At 41.4% G+C, this 22,159-nt stretch overlaps 1 protein-coding gene across 1 annotated transcript; it reads right to left on the bottom strand.

Annotated features, from left to right (window-relative positions):
* Positions 1 to 8,326: 8,326 nt before the first annotated feature.
* LOC116397127 (protein Tob1-like) lies at positions 8,327 to 12,227 on the bottom strand. The gene is made up of 2 exons (XM_031872302.1): positions 11,963 to 12,227; positions 8,327 to 10,495 (listed from the first exon to the last, which is right to left on the bottom strand). Exon 2 carries the CDS (start codon positions 10,282 to 10,284, stop codon positions 9,247 to 9,249), a length of 1,038 nt encoding a protein of 345 aa, XP_031728162.1. The 5' UTR covers positions 10,285 to 10,495; positions 11,963 to 12,227; the 3' UTR covers positions 8,327 to 9,246.
* Positions 12,228 to 22,159: the final 9,932 nt, after the last annotated feature.

The following is a 22,159-nucleotide window of genomic DNA, read 5'->3' as shown; positions in this document are numbered from 1 at the left end:
ACACACACACACACACACACACACACACACACACACACACACACACATAATGGGCCTACACACAAGAAGTAGCCTTAAGCATATTTGTGCTGTGTGGGAGAGGAGTGACATCATTTAGTCCACCTGTGTACAAAAACAAACACTACAACATGAATACAGTATAGTCTGATTCATGGATGGTAATCTATTGAATTTGCATATTAGGACCAGAAGTCTATGAGAAAATGACTCACTTGATTTATTAAATCAGTAAACATTGTAAACATTAGGTCATGGTCTCAACGGCTAGTTTCAAGTCTTAAATGCAGCATGATATTTATGCAGCAACTGATGGTCCTATTTAGAGTAAAATTGGCGATAAAGCAGGATATGCTTTAGAACGTGGCTAACTTGTGATTGACAGTTTGCTACTACGGCATTATTGGGTCTTGAAGTTGTCTACGTTTTCATCTTACAACTTTAACAATTGCACGGGATGTTTTCAGTTCATGAATTGAAACCTTTTTGGTTGCATAGAAATGTCTTATTTAGCGTTCGTTGTACTTAGCTCCACCCTCTCGTGTCACTTCTGGTTGCAAAGAACCAAGATGGCGACGGCCAAGATGCCGAACTCGAAGCTTAAAAACCGTAGTCTTCAAACCAATGGGTGATGGTAACTCCGTCCACATTATATAACCTACACTCAGTTGCCATTATAATGTTTATGAAAGTAGAATTTATTGCGTGACTGTTGTACTGACTGCATTCGTTTCAGCTATGTTAACCTATTAAACAACCTATTAAACAATTCAATTTATCTGCATCCTGTGTGATTCCACAACACAGTAAATTGTTCCTGGACAAATGCAAATATTCTCAAGCAGTCATGTAGAAAGCCAAATGAATGCCCTCTGTTTCACAGCTTATATAACATGCCAGTGGGGAAAAGTGTGGGTTTAAAAAAATGTTCTTAAAACATAAAATGCAGTGTATGTTGTAATGCCTTAAGATTAATATACTTCAAATGACAAATACAGGCAATAATCTTTAGGAATCCATGGGAAATTAGCAGGGTATAATAAAATGCACAAGGCACATTAGGACACTCTATAATACTGAACAATCTGACGGCAAACAAACCACACATTCACACATTTCTCCTTTCAAAGCACACAGTATTAAGACAAGGCTGTAGTTTTACTATACATCAATATCGACAACTGTAATGTAATGTGTCACTGAGCCCTTTTTGTCACAATGCTGCCGTTGCTTTCAGAGCATTATGTTAATCGGATCGTAATGATCGGTGAAATTGGTGATGTGTGTGTGGGAGAAAGACCCTGCAGCACAATGCCATGACCGAGTGCAACACAGTAATAGATATATCTGACAACTATGGTAACACACCATGCATATTACCCTGCATGCGTCAGAAACAATCATTAACATGATATAGGCTATGTAACATTTGTTTGATAAAGTGCTGATGGTGTTTTAAGTTTGTTATAGGGTCGAAAAGCGACTGGCTTCTTCCAGAGCTGTAGTTGTCATGTGTGTCAGTGTTTATGGCCAAGAGCATAGGAATTTGCATCACCAGTCACCCACACAGAGTGATTAATTCAGCCATTATCTCATATGCATCCTTGGCCCAAACTGGATTCCACAGCAAGTTAACATTCTCCAACTCCTTCTCTCTATTTATTTGTGTCGTGCGATATTTTAGCATGGGACAAATGGTGAAGCCCTTGTAAATAGCCCTGGATGATACCTGACAGTTTGTGTTAGTTGTATAAGCTTCCATATCTCAAACAACAACACAACAATACACAATGCAATTAATTTTACATCATTAGGGAACTGAATAAAGGACTGGGAAGACGAGCAGAAAGCTAAAAATATTGCAACAGTATATATGAAGCAATTATGAACCTCTTTAAAATTGTTCTGTTTTAATATGCTTACCAATTACAATGTTGTTATCGTTCAGCCCCCAATTTAACTTTTAACACCACAGACCTCCAGGCTTGGTAATTAGAAATACATTATATTTCATCTGGAAAATAATCCCAGGACATAAGAAATAATATTATTTAGGCTGATTCATTATATTCAGAAAATACAATATAACCAGATGCCATTTTTATTTCTATTAGGAATTAAAACTATGAATAATCTCTTGGAAAAGTCACTTTAAAAAGGATTTTCTGAATCCTGATCCACAGATATAAATCTACTTTCCTGGTAATGGTCAACATACTGAAATAGAGTGGGTTAGATGGAGGAATCTCTATCATAACCACCGAGTCTGGCTTCATTAGAGCCTGTCTGTGCTGTGCTGTTGGTTAACAGGTGTGTGGTACATTCCTCAGATTATTGCACAAACTAGGGCATACGGACATTGGGGAAGGCTGCGTGAATACAAGGTCTTTGTTCGGACTCAAGCTATAATGCAGATATGTTATTCACCTCACATACAGATCAACATCTGTTAATTCCATTCTTGCAATGTAAAGAGTACAAAGCAAAGTCAAGGGACAAGAGAAAATCATGCAGACCAAATCGGCTGAGGTTGAGGTTAATGTGCTAGGCAGTGCAACCATCAGAGCCTGGGGAAGTAACACTTTCAGGGAAAGAAGGAAATGTTAATTAAATTGACACCGAGGTTAAACTGTTAATGGAACATGTGTTGACACTTACGGATGCAAATAACTAGTGTAACTGTCGTTTAAATGCATGTAAATAAGAACTGCATCATTTGCCATGTCAAGTTAACAGCACTGATCATATTTGTAGCAGGAGGATTTATGTCTCATCAACTGTCTTTTGTCAAATGCTGTTCTCATCGTAAAGTCAGAGTATGTCACTTTTGAAAGAAGTGTAACTGGCATTACTGAGTTAGTTTGCAGACTTCACAAGTCTTCTCATTTACAATTATCCCAAAATTGTCACTTGTGGCCACAGTGGCTGCTCTTCAGCAAAAGTTCCAGTCTCACTTTCAGGGGTTAAAATGTTGGTCTGATTTGTTTGATCCACGGTCGTCTCTCTCTTTTTAAAAATAACCTTTTTTAAAACTTCATAGATAAAATAACATCTAAATAGGGACATAATGGCTGGGGAAATTGTCTCAGGCTTATTTTTAACTTAAGTATTTCAAGCAGAAAGAGAAATGTAAAAGAGCGTGTTCAGGCCGGCACGTGAGTGTCCCAGGCAGCCTTATTAGCGGCATGGTTGAAATTCCAGAATCCTGAGTCTGTCGGGGCTGCTCCAGCTGTGGAGACATTTCCTGGTGATGTCCAAATAGGTTCTACTTGGACAAGAGAGGCCCGATAAGTTAAACTGCATTGTAAACAACTAAAGAGAAGCCATTACACTCTGTACTGTACTCTGTAATATTTGCAGTCACGTGCCATGTGCCACTCTAAATATCATGAAATATGTTTAGAAGGCCGCAGTGTATCTCTTACTTCCCTCTCCTTTGGACCTTTAAACACATACACTCTCTTTAGCATTTCTCAAGGGCACAACACTGCCATAGTAGTGTTCATTCACGATTCCTGCCCTGCACCACTGCCAGTAAACTCCACAGACATGGCTTTATCTCTGCATGTTTTGACTTCCTGTCCCACTGATCCATAGGAATGAGAGCTGTCCTTGCCAACAATTCCATCCTCAGACAAACAGGAAAAAAGAGCTTCTGTTGAGGGCTTGAGGATATTAACCGTGTTGACAAAATATTTTAGAGTAAAAGAACAAAGTGTACTCAAGTCTCATAACTCAGTTACAAGTCAGAAGCTGCATTGCCAGACGTCACCAGGGTTTCTTTCTTTAATGTGTGTAAATATTATTCATGAAAGTGTTCAAAGCATATGAGGTGTAAGTCAGGTAAATCCAGACTGACTCTAAGTAGACAGAAAAGGTGTTTAGAAAGCAATAGCTATTTTTTGTCATTTCTCGCTTTCATATGAAGATGTTCTTAGGAAGGACTTCTCTCATTGCTTTCAGCTTAATTGCGTTGGTGAGCATGTGCAGGATGTTTGTGTACATGGATATACAGTATATGTATTTGTATGCATTTGTGCGTGCATGATTCTCCTCTCCGGTGTTTCCCAGCATGCCCACCTCTCTCTCCTGGCTACAAATCCGCCTCTTCTGAGCACAAAGCCTCTGAGACACACCAAAAGATTCCTTTGTTGCTATAGGGTCCCTCTCTTTCTCTCTCACTTGAAGACGCACATGAATAGCAGGTGTCCAAGCTTCCCCTCCCCTCCCCTCGACTCCCCCACCACCAGTGTGTGCCACAGACCTGCAGATTGCACAGCACTGATTAATCTCAGTTTGACAAGATGTCTTGATTCATGTAGCTTGGACACTGCCAAAACTAGCCAAACTTGGGGGGAGGGATACAGTGTTATCTTTGTCGACCCATGGATACTTTAAATGTTAAAAATATGTTCCTTTTAATCCAGAAATAGTGGTGCGATCCCCAAACAACTGTCATACTCGTGAGAAGTCAAGGACACGATTGCCGATTTTAGTTATATTTCTGAATTTAGCACAGAGCATGCTGTGACTTGTTATAACTATCTTATAAAATCATGAAGCAGTAAAGAGATCTTATCAGGAAATCTTTATTTCTAACTGATAAGGCAGAACACGTGGAGCTAGAAGTACCATCGACAGCAGAGCCACAGTTGAGTTGCATGGTAACTATTGTTACTGAGCTACTTTGTAACATTGATGGTTAGTGTTATCTCCCCTGCAAAGCATCGTGGGGAACCCAATGTCAGGTAAGAGAGTGCCGTGATAGACTGCACTGGAAACAGTACGTCACCCTTAAGGGGTGTGGTGAGGGAGGGGAGGCCGAGGAATGCGTGTTTGTTTTTGGTTTCCATCTGCAGATAAGAGCAGCTTCAGTTTAAAGGGCTGGGTGCGTGAGTGTCTGCCGGTGATATCTACAGTGTGCTTAGCAAACTGGACAACTCCCACTATGCATTCGTGAGTGTGTGTGTGTGTGGCAGTGTGTACACAGGAACACAGTAAAGTATGTATGAGAAGATAGACCAGACATGCAATGTATCCATCAAGACACAAAATACATGTACATATCTACCAGGTGCCATGAAAATTATCCCTCATAAGATTCCTAAGAAACACGTATATTCATGATGTACTACACACATTAGCCTTCGTCAAACACAAGTCCTTGATCTGTTTGAATTAGCACAAGACAGTCGACAGCTGCAGGGTGTATTAGTACAGAATGTATTTGAGTGAACGTAAAGTGTTTCTTGTCTGCCTACTAGCAACAGCTCATATGTTGCCAAACGGGTGTGTGAGCAACTGTTTAAAGCAACTGTGTCAGTACCCTTGGTACTCGCTGAAGCTTCAACTGTGAGACCAGTCAACACATGTTATCTTTCTCATTAATGTGTCAGTTAGGACGTGGAAGAAGTCTTTTTTTTGTTTGTTTTTCAAAACTGATACGTTCTTCTATTCTGGGTTGAAATCCTTTTACTTTCCTCTGTGAGATACAGATACTCTTTGGTGAAGTCATTTACAGAGGAAAGCACAATTCCCTTAAGCTTATCATTGCTCAATCAGCTCCAGCATGTTTCCACAAATAGATGGGGTGAGGGGTTGGACTAAGGCAAAGGACTGAAAAGCCATTAACTGTTTTTTTTGCTGAGGAGGGTGACATTACCATAAGGCCTTGTCGGGTGGCTGGGACCACAAGCTGACTTGAGCTCCACCTGTTTTTATGACAGGCGGAGGGGGGGGGGGGGGGGGGGGGTGTGCTTGGCACTGGATTAGCATCAATAGTGGTGCTGGCAATGCTTCACTCTCACTCTCTCTCCCAGTCACATTGCTCCATGCTGTTCCCATTCCATCTTCTTTTCATCAGGCTTCTGTCTCTCTGTGCTATTCTGATCCCATATTCAGCCCCGTCTTACTTGGATTTTCTTCTCACTGGTATTATTAGTACCATACTTTTATTGCATTTACATACTTCATATAACACTTCCTCGCTCTCTCTTTTGTCTGAGCCTCCCTTCTGCCCTGTCCTTTAGTCACACCTGGGGATGTAGCCAGGTTTGAGAAGCAAAATTATAATATCAGACATTCAGTACAAATTTATTCTATCACTTATTTGCTTCTTTAAATCAGTGCATGCCATCCTTTGAGCATCTTTAAATAATACACTACGAGTAAAAGACCCTGTTTCATAAACAGAAACCGTACATTTAATATAATGATCGATCAGGTTACATTACTATGAAAACATATTTACATGAAATGATAATCAGTTATCCGAAACAGACTATATTCCAAACATAAACTTCCCAATCATCAACGCTGTGCTGTATTTGCAAAAATACCGTTTTACTGCAATTTTGGGCTGATATAAATCTTAGTGCTATACCAAGTAGTATGATAACAATCTCATTTAGATTACTAGAGGACAGAAAAGCTGATCTAGTGATAGTGATGCCCTTTTATGATAGCTGGAGGTTATAGCTCACGCTCCTTTCATTTACAACTACAGGACGTCACTGGTCTCAGCCTTTTGTATGTGCTATCGATTCCCGCCTGTGTAGAGAAATATATACCGGGTCAAGAAAAGGGTTGCTGTACAAGACTCCCCTGTTCTCCTGGTCAAGCAGCTTGGAGGGACACAGTCCTTTAGTTGTGATGTGCACAAGACCATTGACAAAAAAAAAAAAACAAGCATCAAAGGTTATTTTTTTTGTTCCAAACCCTGGTGATTCTACATGTACACAAACAGTGTCACAGACCAAGAGATAAGCAAACGCACTCCCACCAAACTTTTTTAACACGCACAGTATCAGCAACTGAGATACACCCACACATGCAGGCTGAACTTTACTCAGCCTATCAAGCTGCAAGTTTATCAGGGGACACGCAGACCGACAAGCTATGATGAGCTGGTCCCAGAGGGAGCGTGATATGCCAACAGGGTCAGGGTGATTTTAGTCAGCCGGCGCTGGCATGATACAGTCCAACAACCGCGCGTCACTAAAAGAAACAGCAGTACCCACAAATGTCTCTACTTCAACAGAGACAGGAACTAAGAAAACAGTTTTTACTCCGATGAAGCAGAGTGAGGTTATTGCTGAAATCAAACGCTGATAAGGCTGAAGATAAATCGTAGCTTAAACAATTGGACTTGGATCCTCGACTCCCAAATAATATAAGCAGCAAAAAAATCCAAAGCTTAAGTGTTACTTTATATGTTTATATTTTTGAATTTGCATTTGTAGGAGCCATTTTTGGAAAGGTGAACTAACACAAACTTAACTACACAGTAGATAACCTCATCAGTTCAGGCTTGATTTCAGTCCAGACGTTGAACTTTTTTTACAGTACTCCATTTGGATCCCATTGCATAAAAAGTAGAGCAGTTATCCATTAACAGGCCACATCCTTGAGGACACTGGGTGAAATGTAACTGGCCACCTTAGCATTCAGCGACACTCTCCCGTGCAGGGTTAAGTGCCGTTTTCCAGCATTGCATATTGTATTTTATTGTTAAAGTTAATAAGTGACTCAGCAAACTCTTTGGAGGGGGAGTTTTCATTCTGGCCACCCATCAACGAGGAGATGAGAGAAATAGCACCCTGGGGTTGGTAGGGATTCAATACCTTGCATAAAAGCACTTCAGCAGATGCTTTGCTTTGATTTTCACCAGAAGACATCTGCTTCACCCACACAGACTGAGGGACTCATGATGCAGTTTGTTACTTGGAAACATTTTAGTTTGGTCCCACGAAACATGATGGCATCTTCTAGGTGCAGTATCAGATCTGTATCCTTCTACCCATAGCACAAGGTTTCCGTCCGTCTGCCGTGTAGTTCATGCCTCTGAAATTGGTTACGTGGATTAGCAGCCTGTTAGCCAACAGCCTTATCACACATACGAGTTCCTGCTTTAGTTCAGGAGGTCATCAGGCTCGACACAATCACACTCCCAGTATCCATATGTGTAATGACACTTGGCTCAAGGGAAACTGTCAGCCAACACAGCCTGCATGGTGTGAACAAATGTTACTGCGGACTTGTGTACCAATATATCAATGTTACGGGCAGAGGATAGGATATGTGTTAAGGTCTGTATTATATCATGTAGTCTTTGAGGACATACCAATGTACCAAACAGGTGAACTACAATGGATGTGGGCGTATTTAGGACAAACCTGATTCTTCCGTCCTCAGGACAGAGCACTGGATCTGTCCAAGCAGGTTACAATACTCTGCATAACTTCCTTTTAAACCTGTATCGACCAGCTCAACCACAAAAAAACAAAACAATGAAACTGAACAAGTGTAATTATTTTCAAGCTTTTTAATACAAACTTAATAAACCATCAGTCCCTCTTAACATGTAAGACACTGACTCCAAATACTTTGTTATACCGTTTGTTTTATCAAGTATTGCACAATGTAGGTACAAAATTAATATACGATTACATTTTGTCCATAATATAGCAAAAATCTTTAAACTCTTAACAGAAAATACAACTCTTATGTTTTTCAAAAAAGCAAATATTCTTAAATCCCACCACTACGGAATATTCTGTACACAATCTTTAGAATAGAGTCGATTTTTTTTTTAAAGATGGATTCATTTTATAATTTCAATAAAAAAAGAAAACATAAAGTTGCTGCAGCCATCACAGATCACTGGAGTAGTAAAAAGATATAAATGCAATACCATGTCGTAGAAACAATAGATACTCTGATATTTTACAAACTCTGTACTAAATTAAATTATACAATTAGAAAAAAGACCAGGAAATCCCACTTATTTGTGCCAATTTCTTGAAAAAATTGGCGGTGTCCAGTTATGTTTAAATACTGAAAGAGGCCATGACTTGTGGTGGTGTTTTTTTTTTGTCTTTTTTTTATATCTTAAAACAGTCACATAAAAAAAAAAAAAAAAAAAAAGATTTGTGCTTGGTTGGCAAAAGAAATAACAATGATGCATGTTGAAGTTTAGGTAACCAAGCTTGGACATCTTGTACTAAAGGTATAAATCAAGGGGGCAAAGTATTTCACCCTCGGGCTCATGCTCTTAGACTCGTAACATAGATCGTTCAGCTGACAAGTTACTTTTTCCTTTTATCCATGACATTCTGTTTACACATTTGTTTTTTGCAATATGTGCATTTGTGTTTGTTTTCCCCCCTATCACATTATCTCTGGTCATTTCTATGTAAAGTAGTAGCTTAAGTAGTACCTTTACGTGTACTAGTTGGCCATAACTGGCTGGAATTGCTGGTTAGAATACTGCATGTTGTTCAAGCTGAAATTCAAGCCATCCATAAGGGACTTGTCGTTAAGGCCACCGTAGGCCGCAAACACGTCAAAGGCATTGTTGTACTGCAGCGGGCTGAGGCTGAGCGATTTGTCTCCAGGGAAGAGAGCACTCTGGCTGCCCTGGCCCTGAAGGCTGGGGAACACAAACTCCTTGGCATTGGGGGACAGGGCTGAGGGCTTCTGGTGCTGCTGCTGCGGCGGCGGCTGCACCCCGAGGCCCAAGCTGTAAAGAGAGTGCATGGAGGTGGAGATGGCTTTCTGTTTCAGGAGACTGTTCACATTCAGGCCCAGGTTGGTGGGAGAGGTACGCGCCACCTTGTTCCCAGCACTACTGCTGCCATTATTGTTGTTGTTGCGGCCGCTGCTCTTCATCTTAGTGGAGCCGAACTTGGTGGCGGCGAAGGTGGCTGTTGTGAAGGTTAAAGGCTGCGCGGAGCGGGGCATGAAGGTGGGGCTGACTGCTGCCGAGTGGCCGAATGGAGGAGAGGGGGAGGTGGAGCCCGGAGAGGCTGCGTTCACAGGCTCATTGATGGGCATGAAGACCTGTGCATCGGGATTGAAACTGTTCTTGATCTCCTTGTCCAGATCAAGCCCCCCACTACTAGCTCCGCTTTCATTGCTGTCATCGACATACAAGACTTTGACGGGGCCCTTCTCCCCGATCTGATAGGACACCTCGTAGGGGTCAATCCACACGCTGAGGTCCTGGGGCAGATTGTTGCGGACATCTTCAATGTCCAGCCCGCTCTCTTTGGCTGCCTTCTCTACCACGGGGTCCACCTTTTCCCCCACGTGGATACATCTGAATCCTGAGCCCTTGTATGGCTTTTCCGGGTACCAGTGTCCCTCATATTTCTGTTTCAGCTGCCTCTCCAGCTCCTCGCCGAAAATGTTAACGCGCCGCCTCGGCAGCTTGTTATACAGGTACGAGATGATGAAGTTGAGAGCTACTTGGATTTCAAGCTGCATAGCTAACTGCCGACGTTTACCAGGTGCGTGAAGATTAGGTGTGTCTGACCTTGAACGTGTCCACTGGGTCTGCTTTGTTTATCCGTGGTTGGCAACACAGATGCTCTCCAGGCAGGATGGCGAAAGCAACCAGTATTCGGATAAAACAGGTTCAAACTAAAAGTGCTGGTTTTGTAGTGAAGCGATGTTCTCCACAGGGTATGATATTTTCCTGCAACAATTGGTAGAGAGAAAAAAATTCTTAATGATTCATTTCAAAATGTTAAAGTCACAAGTAAATGTAAATACCACCAAGAACAAATAGAATCAAGAGCGATTCAGCTCCTTTTGACCACAACTAGTGCAGACTTTATAAGGGGAGTGAGTGTCCTTTAAACATTAACACCAGTGCATGTTGCTGTTTGGACTGCTGTGAGCTCAAAAGTCTTAGGTTGACAGTCACACAACAGTCCTCCAAAGCACAATTTCACAGCAACACTCAAAATGTGCAGCTGTTGCAGAAATCTCCACACACAGAGCCCCACTGATCCGGGATCAAGCTATACTTCTTGTTCATCTGGCATTTGCCGTTTATGTAAACGTCAGAAACTGGGTATTGAGCACGTTAACCCTCGCACTAATACTCGGGAATCCTGTTACATAACACTGGATAGCCTCCAGAGCAGGAGACAGGAAAACTGAAGCGGAGTTGTGGCAATTAAGTAACCAAAACGGTGAACTCAACGGAGGAAATGCCTCGCCAGTAATGCGTACTAAAGGATAAATTAGCGAGGAAATGATTTAGGTGGATTTCATAGCGCACAGTCTTGACACGGGGGGCTGGTTTGATGCGCGTGTTCTGAGCTCTTCCTTCATCAACAATGTCGAAATAAGACTTAACGCATTGTGGCTACACCCATATGTTTGGCAATGTTACGCAGAGAAGAGGAAATACTTGAACGTTACAACATGACGTTTGATCAAATGTAAATGGCACTAGAAAGAAATGGGATGCGCTGCAATAATCCTCGCAGCTGAATTGAGGGCTACAGAGAGAGTATGTCGAGGCTCTTAATTAAACTAACCTACCTAAAGATGCATTAATGTATTCATCCAATAGAGGAAATATAATCTGCACGGGGATATAACCAACGTTTGTCGCCTCGCTCGTGAAGCTGCCCTCGCAACAGCAGCCTGGAGGCGATTTCTCATTGTTGCGAAATGGCTACAGGTCGTTCATCTTATCAGTTAAGTTACATGAGGGACATTGTTGCAATTTCACAGAATATGCAACAGCATACTGGCTGTAGCAGCCTGTGTTGACGCCATTGAAAATGAACAGATATACAATAAAGTACGATATGATCAGTATTCATGTGCACGTCCGACGCATTTCCGAGTCTCTGAGGGGATATTGTTGTCTTTTTTTGGACCCGAGATGAGACAAAATAAAGAGATACTATACACACACTTAAATGGAATGCACGCGCTTACACACACGCTCACTTTCTCTCCCTTTCTCAAACACACACACACACACACACACACACACACACCCCTCCCTATAACTTCGTGGACTGACGCAGCAGATCAGCTTAGTAAGGAACGTTATAAATACAGCTACAGTACGACAGCAAGCAAAATGAAGACAATGACATTAAATACATCACAAGTAGTATAAGTCCGTTGAAATACTTACTTTTTTTGTAAAATATAAAAATTCGCAGTAGTTCTAAAGTACCGTTAGTTAGTGCAAATAGAAAAAAAAGTATAAATACTTTCTTCACATAGAATATATTATCAACGTTATAAAAAGGTATTCCAGTAAATGTACATTTCTGAGGATTGGCGTTTGCTTCGGTTTCTGTTTTTAAGGTTATTTTGTTTTTTCCTCGTTCAGCAGGCTTGCAGAGTAGCTCCCGCCTCTCCGGGAGTTTTGCTACTTCGTCCACCTCCTGTTACGGCGTTGCCTGTATTTATAGCTTTCCTCCGCCATGGGCACGAGGTAGGCGGTGATGCGGTTTCAGAGGTCAAAACAATACGAGCGGCTGCGATTGGTCCAAAGTGCGAGTCCCGCCCCCGGAGTGGTGCCTGAGTTGCGCGCTGATTGGCTGATCTGAGATGTCAATCGGTGACATTTGATTCTGTGAAATGGGAGAGACGCCTGTGACGAGCGTTTGCGTCAGAGATAACCTAGGTCTGTGCTGACAGCAAAAGGCTAAAGTAATTATTGTAAAGACAGAAATGGTAGTATATAAAGATATATCCTGTCCAACGTTGAACAGTCTTGAAACAAATACTTGTATCAATGTGAAAATGTCCTATTGTAGATGTTTTACAGACTAAACCATCTCTATTGTCGATGCAGCTGCTGTAAACATCATTAACAAACAGACAGAATTAAGGACGCTATATGCGACTAAACACTGTAGCCTACATGACTCCCTGCTCTGTTTATAACTGTGCCATATTTAGCCTAGAGCATTTCACGGAGCCGTTTACTCGACTTTAATCTCATTTATATCATATGCTTCCTTTTATGTCATTTATTATTCATATAGGACCTTAGTTGTTCGTAACCTGCCACGAAAAACTGCAGGAGTTATGATGAATGTACGCTGCCTGAGAGGAGATTCCCTGTAACAGAACATTACAGCTGGCAGCAGTGTGGGTGGTGCTGAATGCTATCTAGAAAACACATGCGCTGATTGGTCTAAAACGGGGCAGGAGCCCTACGGTGAATGGTGTGCCCGTATCTAAGGTGCTGATGTAGGCTGCGCACGTCATTGCTCAGCTGAACGCACGTTGTTGCCAAATTTAAAGTGCACCAACACACATAGTCGTGTGTTCACGATATGAAGTCACTGGTGCACAATGTCAGTGTAACTTTATATTACTGTTTTTATTGAAAAGGGAACAAGTCGTAGGATGTGACTATTATACAATTTATTAATATTTGCTTCGTACGGATGGCATCATTTACTTAATTTGCAGATTTGATAGATATATATGTATTAGCTTATTGTCTCTAAAACTTTTGTTATTTTCTATTCATATCTCTTGACAACATGACAGTCTTTCGTCATCACAGCAGCTGTCCCTGTAATGGAAAAAGGAAGGCTGTTGGTCTATAGGCCTGCTGACAGAGTGGACTTTTAGACATTCCTCAAGCACTTACAGTAGGTTTGCCAAGCGGAGTCATGTGCTTGTTGTGAGCTGTAAATGTCTGCGAAAGGGCTCCCGTGGAAAGTGCTGTGGGGATCAAATAAGCCTACATGAGACATACGATAGATCAGGCAGGGGCTGAACTAAAGAGATTATAGTTTGACATTGCCCCGTGGATTCAGAACCACAATTTAGAGTGGAAGTGGGTGGGAGAGTGTGTTGGCTGCCAACAACACGGTGACTTCCACAGTCCTGGCAAGGCCCTCCGGGTTGTTTACTGTAAACAGCACAGCACCGTCTAATGTCTCATGTGCCTTTTAAAGTAGTTCACTTACCATGCATGGGTCTTGTGCTTTTTCAGTGGTATGTAAATAGTGTGTGCATGCTTGCTTGCGGTGTTTGCAGTTTTAACAAACAGCCGTCACCTGACAGAGCAAGGTCAGCAGCCATAACGAGGCATGTTAAGACTTCTATATTGTCTTAGGGTGTAATCCTCTAATGTATCCTCCGCTCAGTGCCGCTTCTGTCACTTGTGTTTATGAAGGACCGTAACACCCTAAGATCTCTAATCCCGCAATCGGTCTTCAGTTGAAGTCTGTGCTTTCATTCCAGGAATGTGAATGTGGGTAGAGGGAGAAATGAACTTAAATGAGTTTTCAGCGTTTTATGAAAAGCCGACCCATGAGGGCTTAGTTGAGCTGTTTTGATGACTGTTCACACTGAGGGAATACAACATGGACAAAACAGACTTTCTCTGGGAGTTTAGTGAACAGAAAAGTAGTTGTGGGATATCTTGAATTAGTCCAAATACTTTCATTGTTCCAGTTTATTGAAGAACACCATAAAAACATGATATTGCATGAAAAACATTTGTCACAGGACCTCAACCTAACAAACAAATACTTGTTGAGCAGAGGCTGCTCGTCCTTCGCTCCTAGCCTATGAGATAAAAATACAGGCTCCAGTGATAGGACCATGAACAGAACTATGCTCAGCAGCAGATGTGTGACGGAGCATAATAGACCTCTTCCGCTCTTCTCTGAACCAATGGGGGGGGGAAAGCAATACGTTGCCAGGGAAAAAAAAACCAATGTAATGATGAGAAAGGAGGAACAGAAATCGCATAAGTGTTGGAGGCTTGTGATTACAGACTGAACTGCTGCACAGTGTTCATTTTCAATGCTATTCAGCAGTGACACATAAACAGAAAATAGGCAACTGACACACAAGTAGAGGAGCTTTTTCACGCTTCCATGTCTGCCTCTTCTCCTCCCTCTCCCTTTATCCCTTTTTTCGCCCCCTCGCCCTCCCTCTTTCCAGCTCAGACGGAGAGCCTTTGACGTCACTGGTTGTTATTACTTAACACAACTCTGCAGAGCGCCCTGGGCTCCTCGTAATAGACAGATGCTTTGCTTTCCCTTTGAAGAGTAAATATGGAAGTGGGTAAGACGTGCAGTGAAGGAGACAGAGAGACGAAGAAAGGAAAACAGTGGGTGCAACACTGGCACTGAGATTGGGACTTTAAATTGGTCTTTTTAAGCCTTGAGGGTATTTATGAGATGTAGACAAAAAAAGGTGATAATAAAAAAAAAAATTAAACATATTTTCCTTTCGAACCAGAAATTACATAATCATTTTCCCAAAAAAGGAAAACAAACACATGTGCCTGTGCAGGCGTGATGGTCTTAAAGTCTTTATGGTCTTTAGTTTAAATCCTTAACAAACTGACCAAATCTTCTCTGTGGACTGGCAGCAGGAGGAAAATGCTAATTATCTTAGTAAGGTATATCAATCAGGTGGGAAACTGAATCAAACTAATCAAATGGGTAGATTGCAGTTCGTATGCAGTTAGTTATCTCTCTCTTTCTCTCTCCTAGCATAGTAGCATGACAACACAACACAATACATAAAATCCATCAGCATCACCTAGCATTAGCATTAGCAGCTAAAACTGCACTGAAGCAGCAGAAGATAGTCAGTGTGCCTCTGTGTCCTACGGTTTTCATTCAGTATACGCTGAATATTGAATCATAAAAAAACCAACGAATCTTTTCTGTAACCTTCAAACGAGTACCTCCTTAGTTATCCTGTCACTGATACATGAAATGACCAGCCTGGTATAAAATCTCATTAACCAAATTTCATGAGTGACTGAGTTTTTACACCAACATTTTATGATGTTATCAGGGAATGACAAGTTGTACTTTCTCTTATAGCTCTGGAAAAGTCTGTCAGCTGTGGCTGCCCATTAAACATCGTGCATCAGTGACCTGCAGTGAGCCACACAGCATGCATACAGAGGATTTACATGGCGCGGTATATGTTAATACAGAGGTTATGTTATCAGTTGTCACCACAGCAGCGTAAGTATTCTCTCTCCTGCACAGTCGCCTTCATAAACCGTCAAGGCTGTTACATAATTCATCCAATGTCAGCCCACTGGGGCAACATCAATAGATCCATTCGCCAACTGCAGTGAGAGAAAAAACAAGGCTGAAAAAGAGTATCCTAATTTGACCAATTTAGGCATATTATTGATCTATAGTCAGTTTTAGACACATGAATAAAGGGAAAGGGAGCCATGCAAATGAGTCATGTTATCTATACAATTAGATATAGCATAATAACTGGTTCTCTGCTGCATGCTGTTGTTGTGGTCAGCTGCTTCTATACATTTTTTCCGGTCTTTCTACTCTTTTCTCTCACTTTGACCTTGTGGCCCTGCTCAGCAGAAACAATGGCAGTATGCTTCAGCTTTAACCTCCAGGCAGAGAAAACACAACTGAGTGGTTAATATCCCTGTATGTTCTCGTGAATGGGCTGTCACATGAAATCTTCTTAAAGCTAATTCTAATTATCCTACATGTCTCCTGATTTTGTCGCTTCCCCTATTATTCCTCATCAAATGCACCCGCTGTGACTCCATGCTTTAAAAGGCAGAAAGAGGGAGGGTGGTAGCTAATAGAATAGCTCTGTATACGCCCTGTATGTACCACATCCAAGTACACACACCACCACACCCCCTAGGTCTATTTGCAGATAAACTGTCTGAGATGATAGAACGACGATTCCTGTTCCTCAAGGACACGGAGAAGTAATTTAGTAATGAGACGTAGATAGTTGATGGAAAGATAAGAGAAAGGTGCGGATGTATTTTTAATTCATCTGTGGTAGTGACAAGGCAGATCACTTTGTGTGGTTAAGTACCTTACATTTTATTTAAATTCTGCACTCATCTCTCTCTGCAATCATTCATGAGTTTTAAATGCAGGGTGCTCCGTTAATATGACACAACAGTAGCTCACAGTGTGCATATGATCTGTCTGCAGGGGTGGAAGGTCTCCTGTGTGGTTTTCTAGATGTTTCACATCCTCTGGATGAGGTGTAAACAGCAGGGGTGGGTGCTTTTTGAGCTACCGATCAAAATAGTAAACAAAGACAGCCCAGTAACACATTATGTTTTGAATTATTGACTGACCACAGTTACAGTGTATGCAACTCAGGGATTTAAGACTTGGAGTTAGATTCTAACTAAAACAACAAAATACTCCTACTGAAAAGAAAGGATTGGATTGTGGTGCATTAGTGTTGCTTTTCGTGAAATAAACTATCTATAAGGTCATGTTAAAGGTACAATATACAACATTTAGAGCATTAATATAGCAGCAAACAACTATGTAAAGATATAGTGAGGTAATGTCTCCCCGAGCAGTCGCTCTCCCTCTGCTTCTCTGTTCTTTGTTTACGTAGCAGCCGACCTGACCGACAGCGTCATCGCGGAAGCGTAGCGCACCCTCCGGTTCCGCCTCAGGTTAACACTGTTAACTATGTGAGCACTTTTTGCCATCGTTAGCGCTGCTACCACCGTTAGCTGTGAGCCACCGGCTCGGTCGCGCCATGTTGAGAGCCGTTGAGAGGCAATAGAAATGCTCCCAATCTCGTATATAGCGCCTTTAATGTATTGTTCATGGGAAAAGGACTGATGATGTTACTTCAGCCTCAATCTTGTTAGTGCTGATCAAAAATTCTTTATTTATCTTTTCACCAGATCAGTTTCTTTGTAATATGTATCTACAGAGAGAACAAAATGCCAGTAGATTGGCTGAGGAGGGCTACTTTATGAATGCAAGCATCAAATATTTTTGGATTCAGTTGAGACAGATTTTCGCACCTGGCACCAGAGATGTCTTTTGAGTGTCCACCTAATTGGATTTTATTTCCCTGCTCAGTATGCAGAGAAACATGTTGTTATGAACCAGGACCTGTGCTCAAAATCAACACAAGACAGACCTCTACTCTTGGCTTCTGCTATGTTTGGCTTCTCTGAAACTTCCTGGCATGTATGAACTAACATCTAGTTGCACTACATCTGTGGCCTCATGTGTTGTCCTTGGCCACCGCCAAATGTGGCTTGAGGAAGTCAGCCCCAGTGCATCCCAGTGGGTGCATTCACACCTGTATATAGAGCTGTTTACTTGTGATTCGATCAATCAAGACACATTTTAATGCTTAGTGTGACTCTCTGAGGTGTTGGATAAGCAATAGTCTCCAGGTTAAAAGGGTGTAGAGGTGCAAGAATGGAAAGAGTGTGGAAACGAGGGGAACTACAAGGGTATAAAGGAAAGCTTGGAGGATATGAACGAAGAGGGACGGGAGAGAAGACAGTTGTGGCCTGAGGGCCAGGTGTGACCTCAAAGGGCTTGCAATCAGAGAGATGAGAGGGAAAAGAAATGAGAATAGAGCTGTTATACCATAGATGGAAATTTGGGATGGAAAAATGTGCATTAATTATGGAACAGAAGTTACTCCGAGCAAAAATACTGTGCACATAACTTCAATCGAATTCTGTCCATTGCTGGAAAGCAAAGCTAATTTATGTTGACAAAGCAAAGTCAGCAAAATGAAGACCCCCTACTGACAATAGTGGAGCCCATGACAAAAACCCTTCAGGGGGTTTGGAGGCGGTGGCGGCAGAATCTGATGCATTTATCATAATTCTGACTAGAACTGACCCTGGAAAGACACTGCTTGCAATTAGGATTCAAAGAGCGAAATTAAAAGTAAACAGCAGGAGCTGTCTGCTGAGAAGTGTGCCTAATATATGAGAGGAGAGACAGAGCGAGACAACAGAGGAGGAGGACAGAGGATGAAAGAAAGAAAGAGGGGAATAATAATCCCACTGTTGTGTTTAATAGAAGGAGGGAGGGAGGCTACTCTGTATTCCTGGTTGGAGGAAAAATACTTTGTTGAATCTGTATCTTCAACTCCCCACACACAATCTCTCAGCAGGCTGCGTCCCACATGCCCTGAATATGTAATCACATCCAACTGTACTAACCGAATGTGCGTATGTCTACTTCAGACATGTGCATACACGTGCGTTCGGTAATCAATGGAGATGAAGTGATCACGCACCAGCGGAAATCTCATCTACCTCCAAATGAGATTCTGTTTTTTTTAGATAGCTTTATAAACCACCCATATTATCTTCAAATGTTCTAGTTGTGCCTTTTCCATAATATTCAATTTGTTATCATCCATCACAAGCAGCAAATTAGATCTTGTAGGTTGTTTTTTACAATCAGTATTTAAATATCTATGAATCCATTTAATAAAAAAATGTTGAAGGCTTAAGTGGCCTTCCATGTAGTCTGTGAGCTCTCAGGTTTTCTTCACACGTAATTGTGATCTTTCATTTCAAGTATGCGTTCATCCCACCTCAGAGGCCCATGTGCTATGGCTAACCAGCCCCCTTACTAAGAGTGCACCAAATAAATGTGTGTGTGTGTGTGTGTGTGTGTGTGTGTGTGTGTGTGAATGCTGCATTACTTTTATGTGTTTCCATTTGTTATATGATGACGCACAATACTGAATTATGTACCAGCTTTTTAAAGTGCTGATTCAAGAATAACAGTAATCTCCAGAGTAAACAGACTGCATTTCAATATGGCTGTTTAGTGTATCGTGTGTGGCCAAAACAAACTGAGGAGATGCTATTATTATCACTGCTGATCAGAAAAAACTATGCTTTTTAACATGTTTTTTGGAGGCCAAGAACAGTGGGAATCAAATAGAAGTGTACAGACAGGAGGGGCAAATATGACAATAAGACTGTATGATCACACAAGCTGTATTTATCTCATTAGAAATTAATTTATTCATAAATTTCATTAACTTGAATCAAATCTAAAGTATAATTTTGCTCATCCTTATCCACAAAGATAAAAGTTGTTCTGTTGGTTCATATTCCACCTCTACATCCACATCATCAGCACCTTCATGGCCGACACTTGGATTTCCCTGTTCCTTTGACTCTGGGCATGAACCAGTATTACGTCGCCTCTCTAAGAGATAAGAAAGAGAACAGTTTGCTTTTTCTTTACCATGATGTCATCTGAAACAGTTGCTCTCCTCTCCCAAAATATGAGATGGCACAACAACGTGAGATGAGACACAATGCGTCTCCATATTTCTCCCCAAAAATCTCACTGTAATTCACAGAGTGCTAAAGGTGTAAAAACAGCGTTTAAATCTCATATTTGTTTTTGTACTGCATCATATATAAATGTAGCTGTATCAAATTCTGTTTATGGCTAAAACCAATGCATTATTTATTATTATTGAAAAGAGATTATATGTGTGGAGAAACGTGGCTCAGGGTATATGACTCTTTATCTCATACTTTGCCCTGTGGTGCATGGTTGGAGTAGACACAATGTACCACATTCACAATCCATAAACCGTGCTGGTCTGCTGCAGTGTTTTCAGACATCCTCCTCTCTTGCCTCAGCACAACGGGTGTGTGTGTGAAGCCCCCCTAAAATGTTCTTCAGCCCCCACAAATAATTTGGCATTATTGGATTAAAAAATAAAAAATAAAAATAAAAATATATATATATATTTTGGTGATGTCATTAAATTAAACTATTGTTTCTCACATGGACACGTTATTTATAACTCTAACATGCTACATACGTGCGTGCGTTCTGGTTTGTATGTTTTCTCCCCCTTCAAATTACAATCCAATAGCCTATCATCATACTTGATGTAAAGTTGACACCGTCAGGTCCATTCTCCATCCATTGTGTGCGGTCCCTTTAAGAATTAGGATTTGGGAGTGACGCGGATATGAAAGCTAGTTTATCCGTCTTTCCTTTACAAGCAGGAAAATTATTTCTCTCTTTATTTGAGAAAAGTTCATATTTGTGTTGTCAAATTTCACTATGACCCTGAAATTCTGTCTCTTGTGTTATCATATACTGAATGAAAGCAAAACTACAGAGCAAAATCACACTCGTTCTGATTGAACCAATCTATGAACTGTCTGAAACAATGGATATCCGCGGCCCCAAATGGGCCCCAACAAAAATTGCCGCGCACTATTCGCGCAAACATACCACTCCCCTTGGGGCTAAGCCCCCCCTTTCTTTGAATCCTAGAAACGCCCCTGGCATGACTCCCATGATCTAATAGTTGTAACTGTTTTCGGGATCATGGAGTGGTTGACGCATGCTTAAAATGAGTACAGAGCATTAACCTTTCCTTTATTTAGATCATGTCCTGTGGAGTCAACGAGGTGAAGCAATATCGGATGGAAAACTGGCAAACTGACTGGCAATGAATGAGAATCAGGATGCAGGCAAATAGAACTAGATTCCAATAGACAGCTCGGATTAATCATCTCGTGGATGTGTTCGTGGATGTTTGAATATTTACCTTTTTGAGATTCTATTTTGAGAGATGCAGTCAGTAAAGTAATGGCAGGGATTTCACTTGTAACAACATGAACCTGAGTGAAAACACTGCTCCAAAAATGTAGCATTGCGCTCTTGTAACATTGTCGGATTCACAATGGATAGTTGAAAGTTGATTAAAATCGATGTAGCAGAACCACAGATATCGTCTTTTTTATTCTATGCATTCCTCTCCCTTCATGCAGTTGCACTGAAATGCTGTACATAAACTTTCCCATATTGATGCTAATTTAGATTTTAAAAGCCAACAATGACAAACCAAGACTGAGGCACAAAATAGCTTTAAAAATAAACCCATTCTCCTTCACCTTTTGAAGTCCTCACCCTAGCTTTGCAAAATGCCTCCATCCATCAAACTCAGTTTCCTTTGCTAGCAAACAACTTTGAAACACTACATTGTTTCAGTTGTTGCCCCCAAAACGAAGAGCTCTCATTAAACAACGTGCTTCCACAACACTCTGTCCCTCTTTAATGTTCTCTCCAGCTACTAAAGGGAAGCAACCAGCTGCTGAGCTTCACACTCTGAAGTTTGCATCAGTCATCTGAACTTTAGAGACCATGAGAGGTGATTCATGACTCACTGAATCAGTTAAAAACTCTTTGATCTAGAGGGAAACACATATGGTGTTACAGAGCCCACGCCACCCCCTACCCATCACCCCTGAGTGTCAACCATATCAGTGGGAAAGCCGCGTCGTGTCTCTTGTCTTGACTTTTGCCCTATCACGCACACACACAAATCTTATTTTGACATAATGGTGCCAGAGATGATATCTTTGGACAACATCTGGCGACTGCTGTGGAGAAGGTGTGAGTTACTCTGTGAGCATTTGACTACGGTCTTGGTTTCTGACAAATTTAAGTAAGTTCATTCAACACTGTTGTACTGTTCCAAGTTCATTGTCTAACTGCAGTGGTGCAACGGATCATAAAACTCACGGTGTAGAATGTAACATTATCAGAGATCGCCGACTAGA

This window comes from Anarrhichthys ocellatus, unplaced genomic scaffold, assembly GCF_004355925.1.
Source record: "Anarrhichthys ocellatus isolate YVR2014 unplaced genomic scaffold, GSC_Weel_1.0 scaffold62, whole genome shotgun sequence".
In the NCBI taxonomy this organism is placed as follows: domain Eukaryota; kingdom Metazoa; phylum Chordata; class Actinopteri; order Perciformes; family Anarhichadidae; genus Anarrhichthys; species Anarrhichthys ocellatus.
Note: the sequence above shows the minus strand (reverse complement) of the source record. Positions and strands in the feature narration are given on the sequence as shown.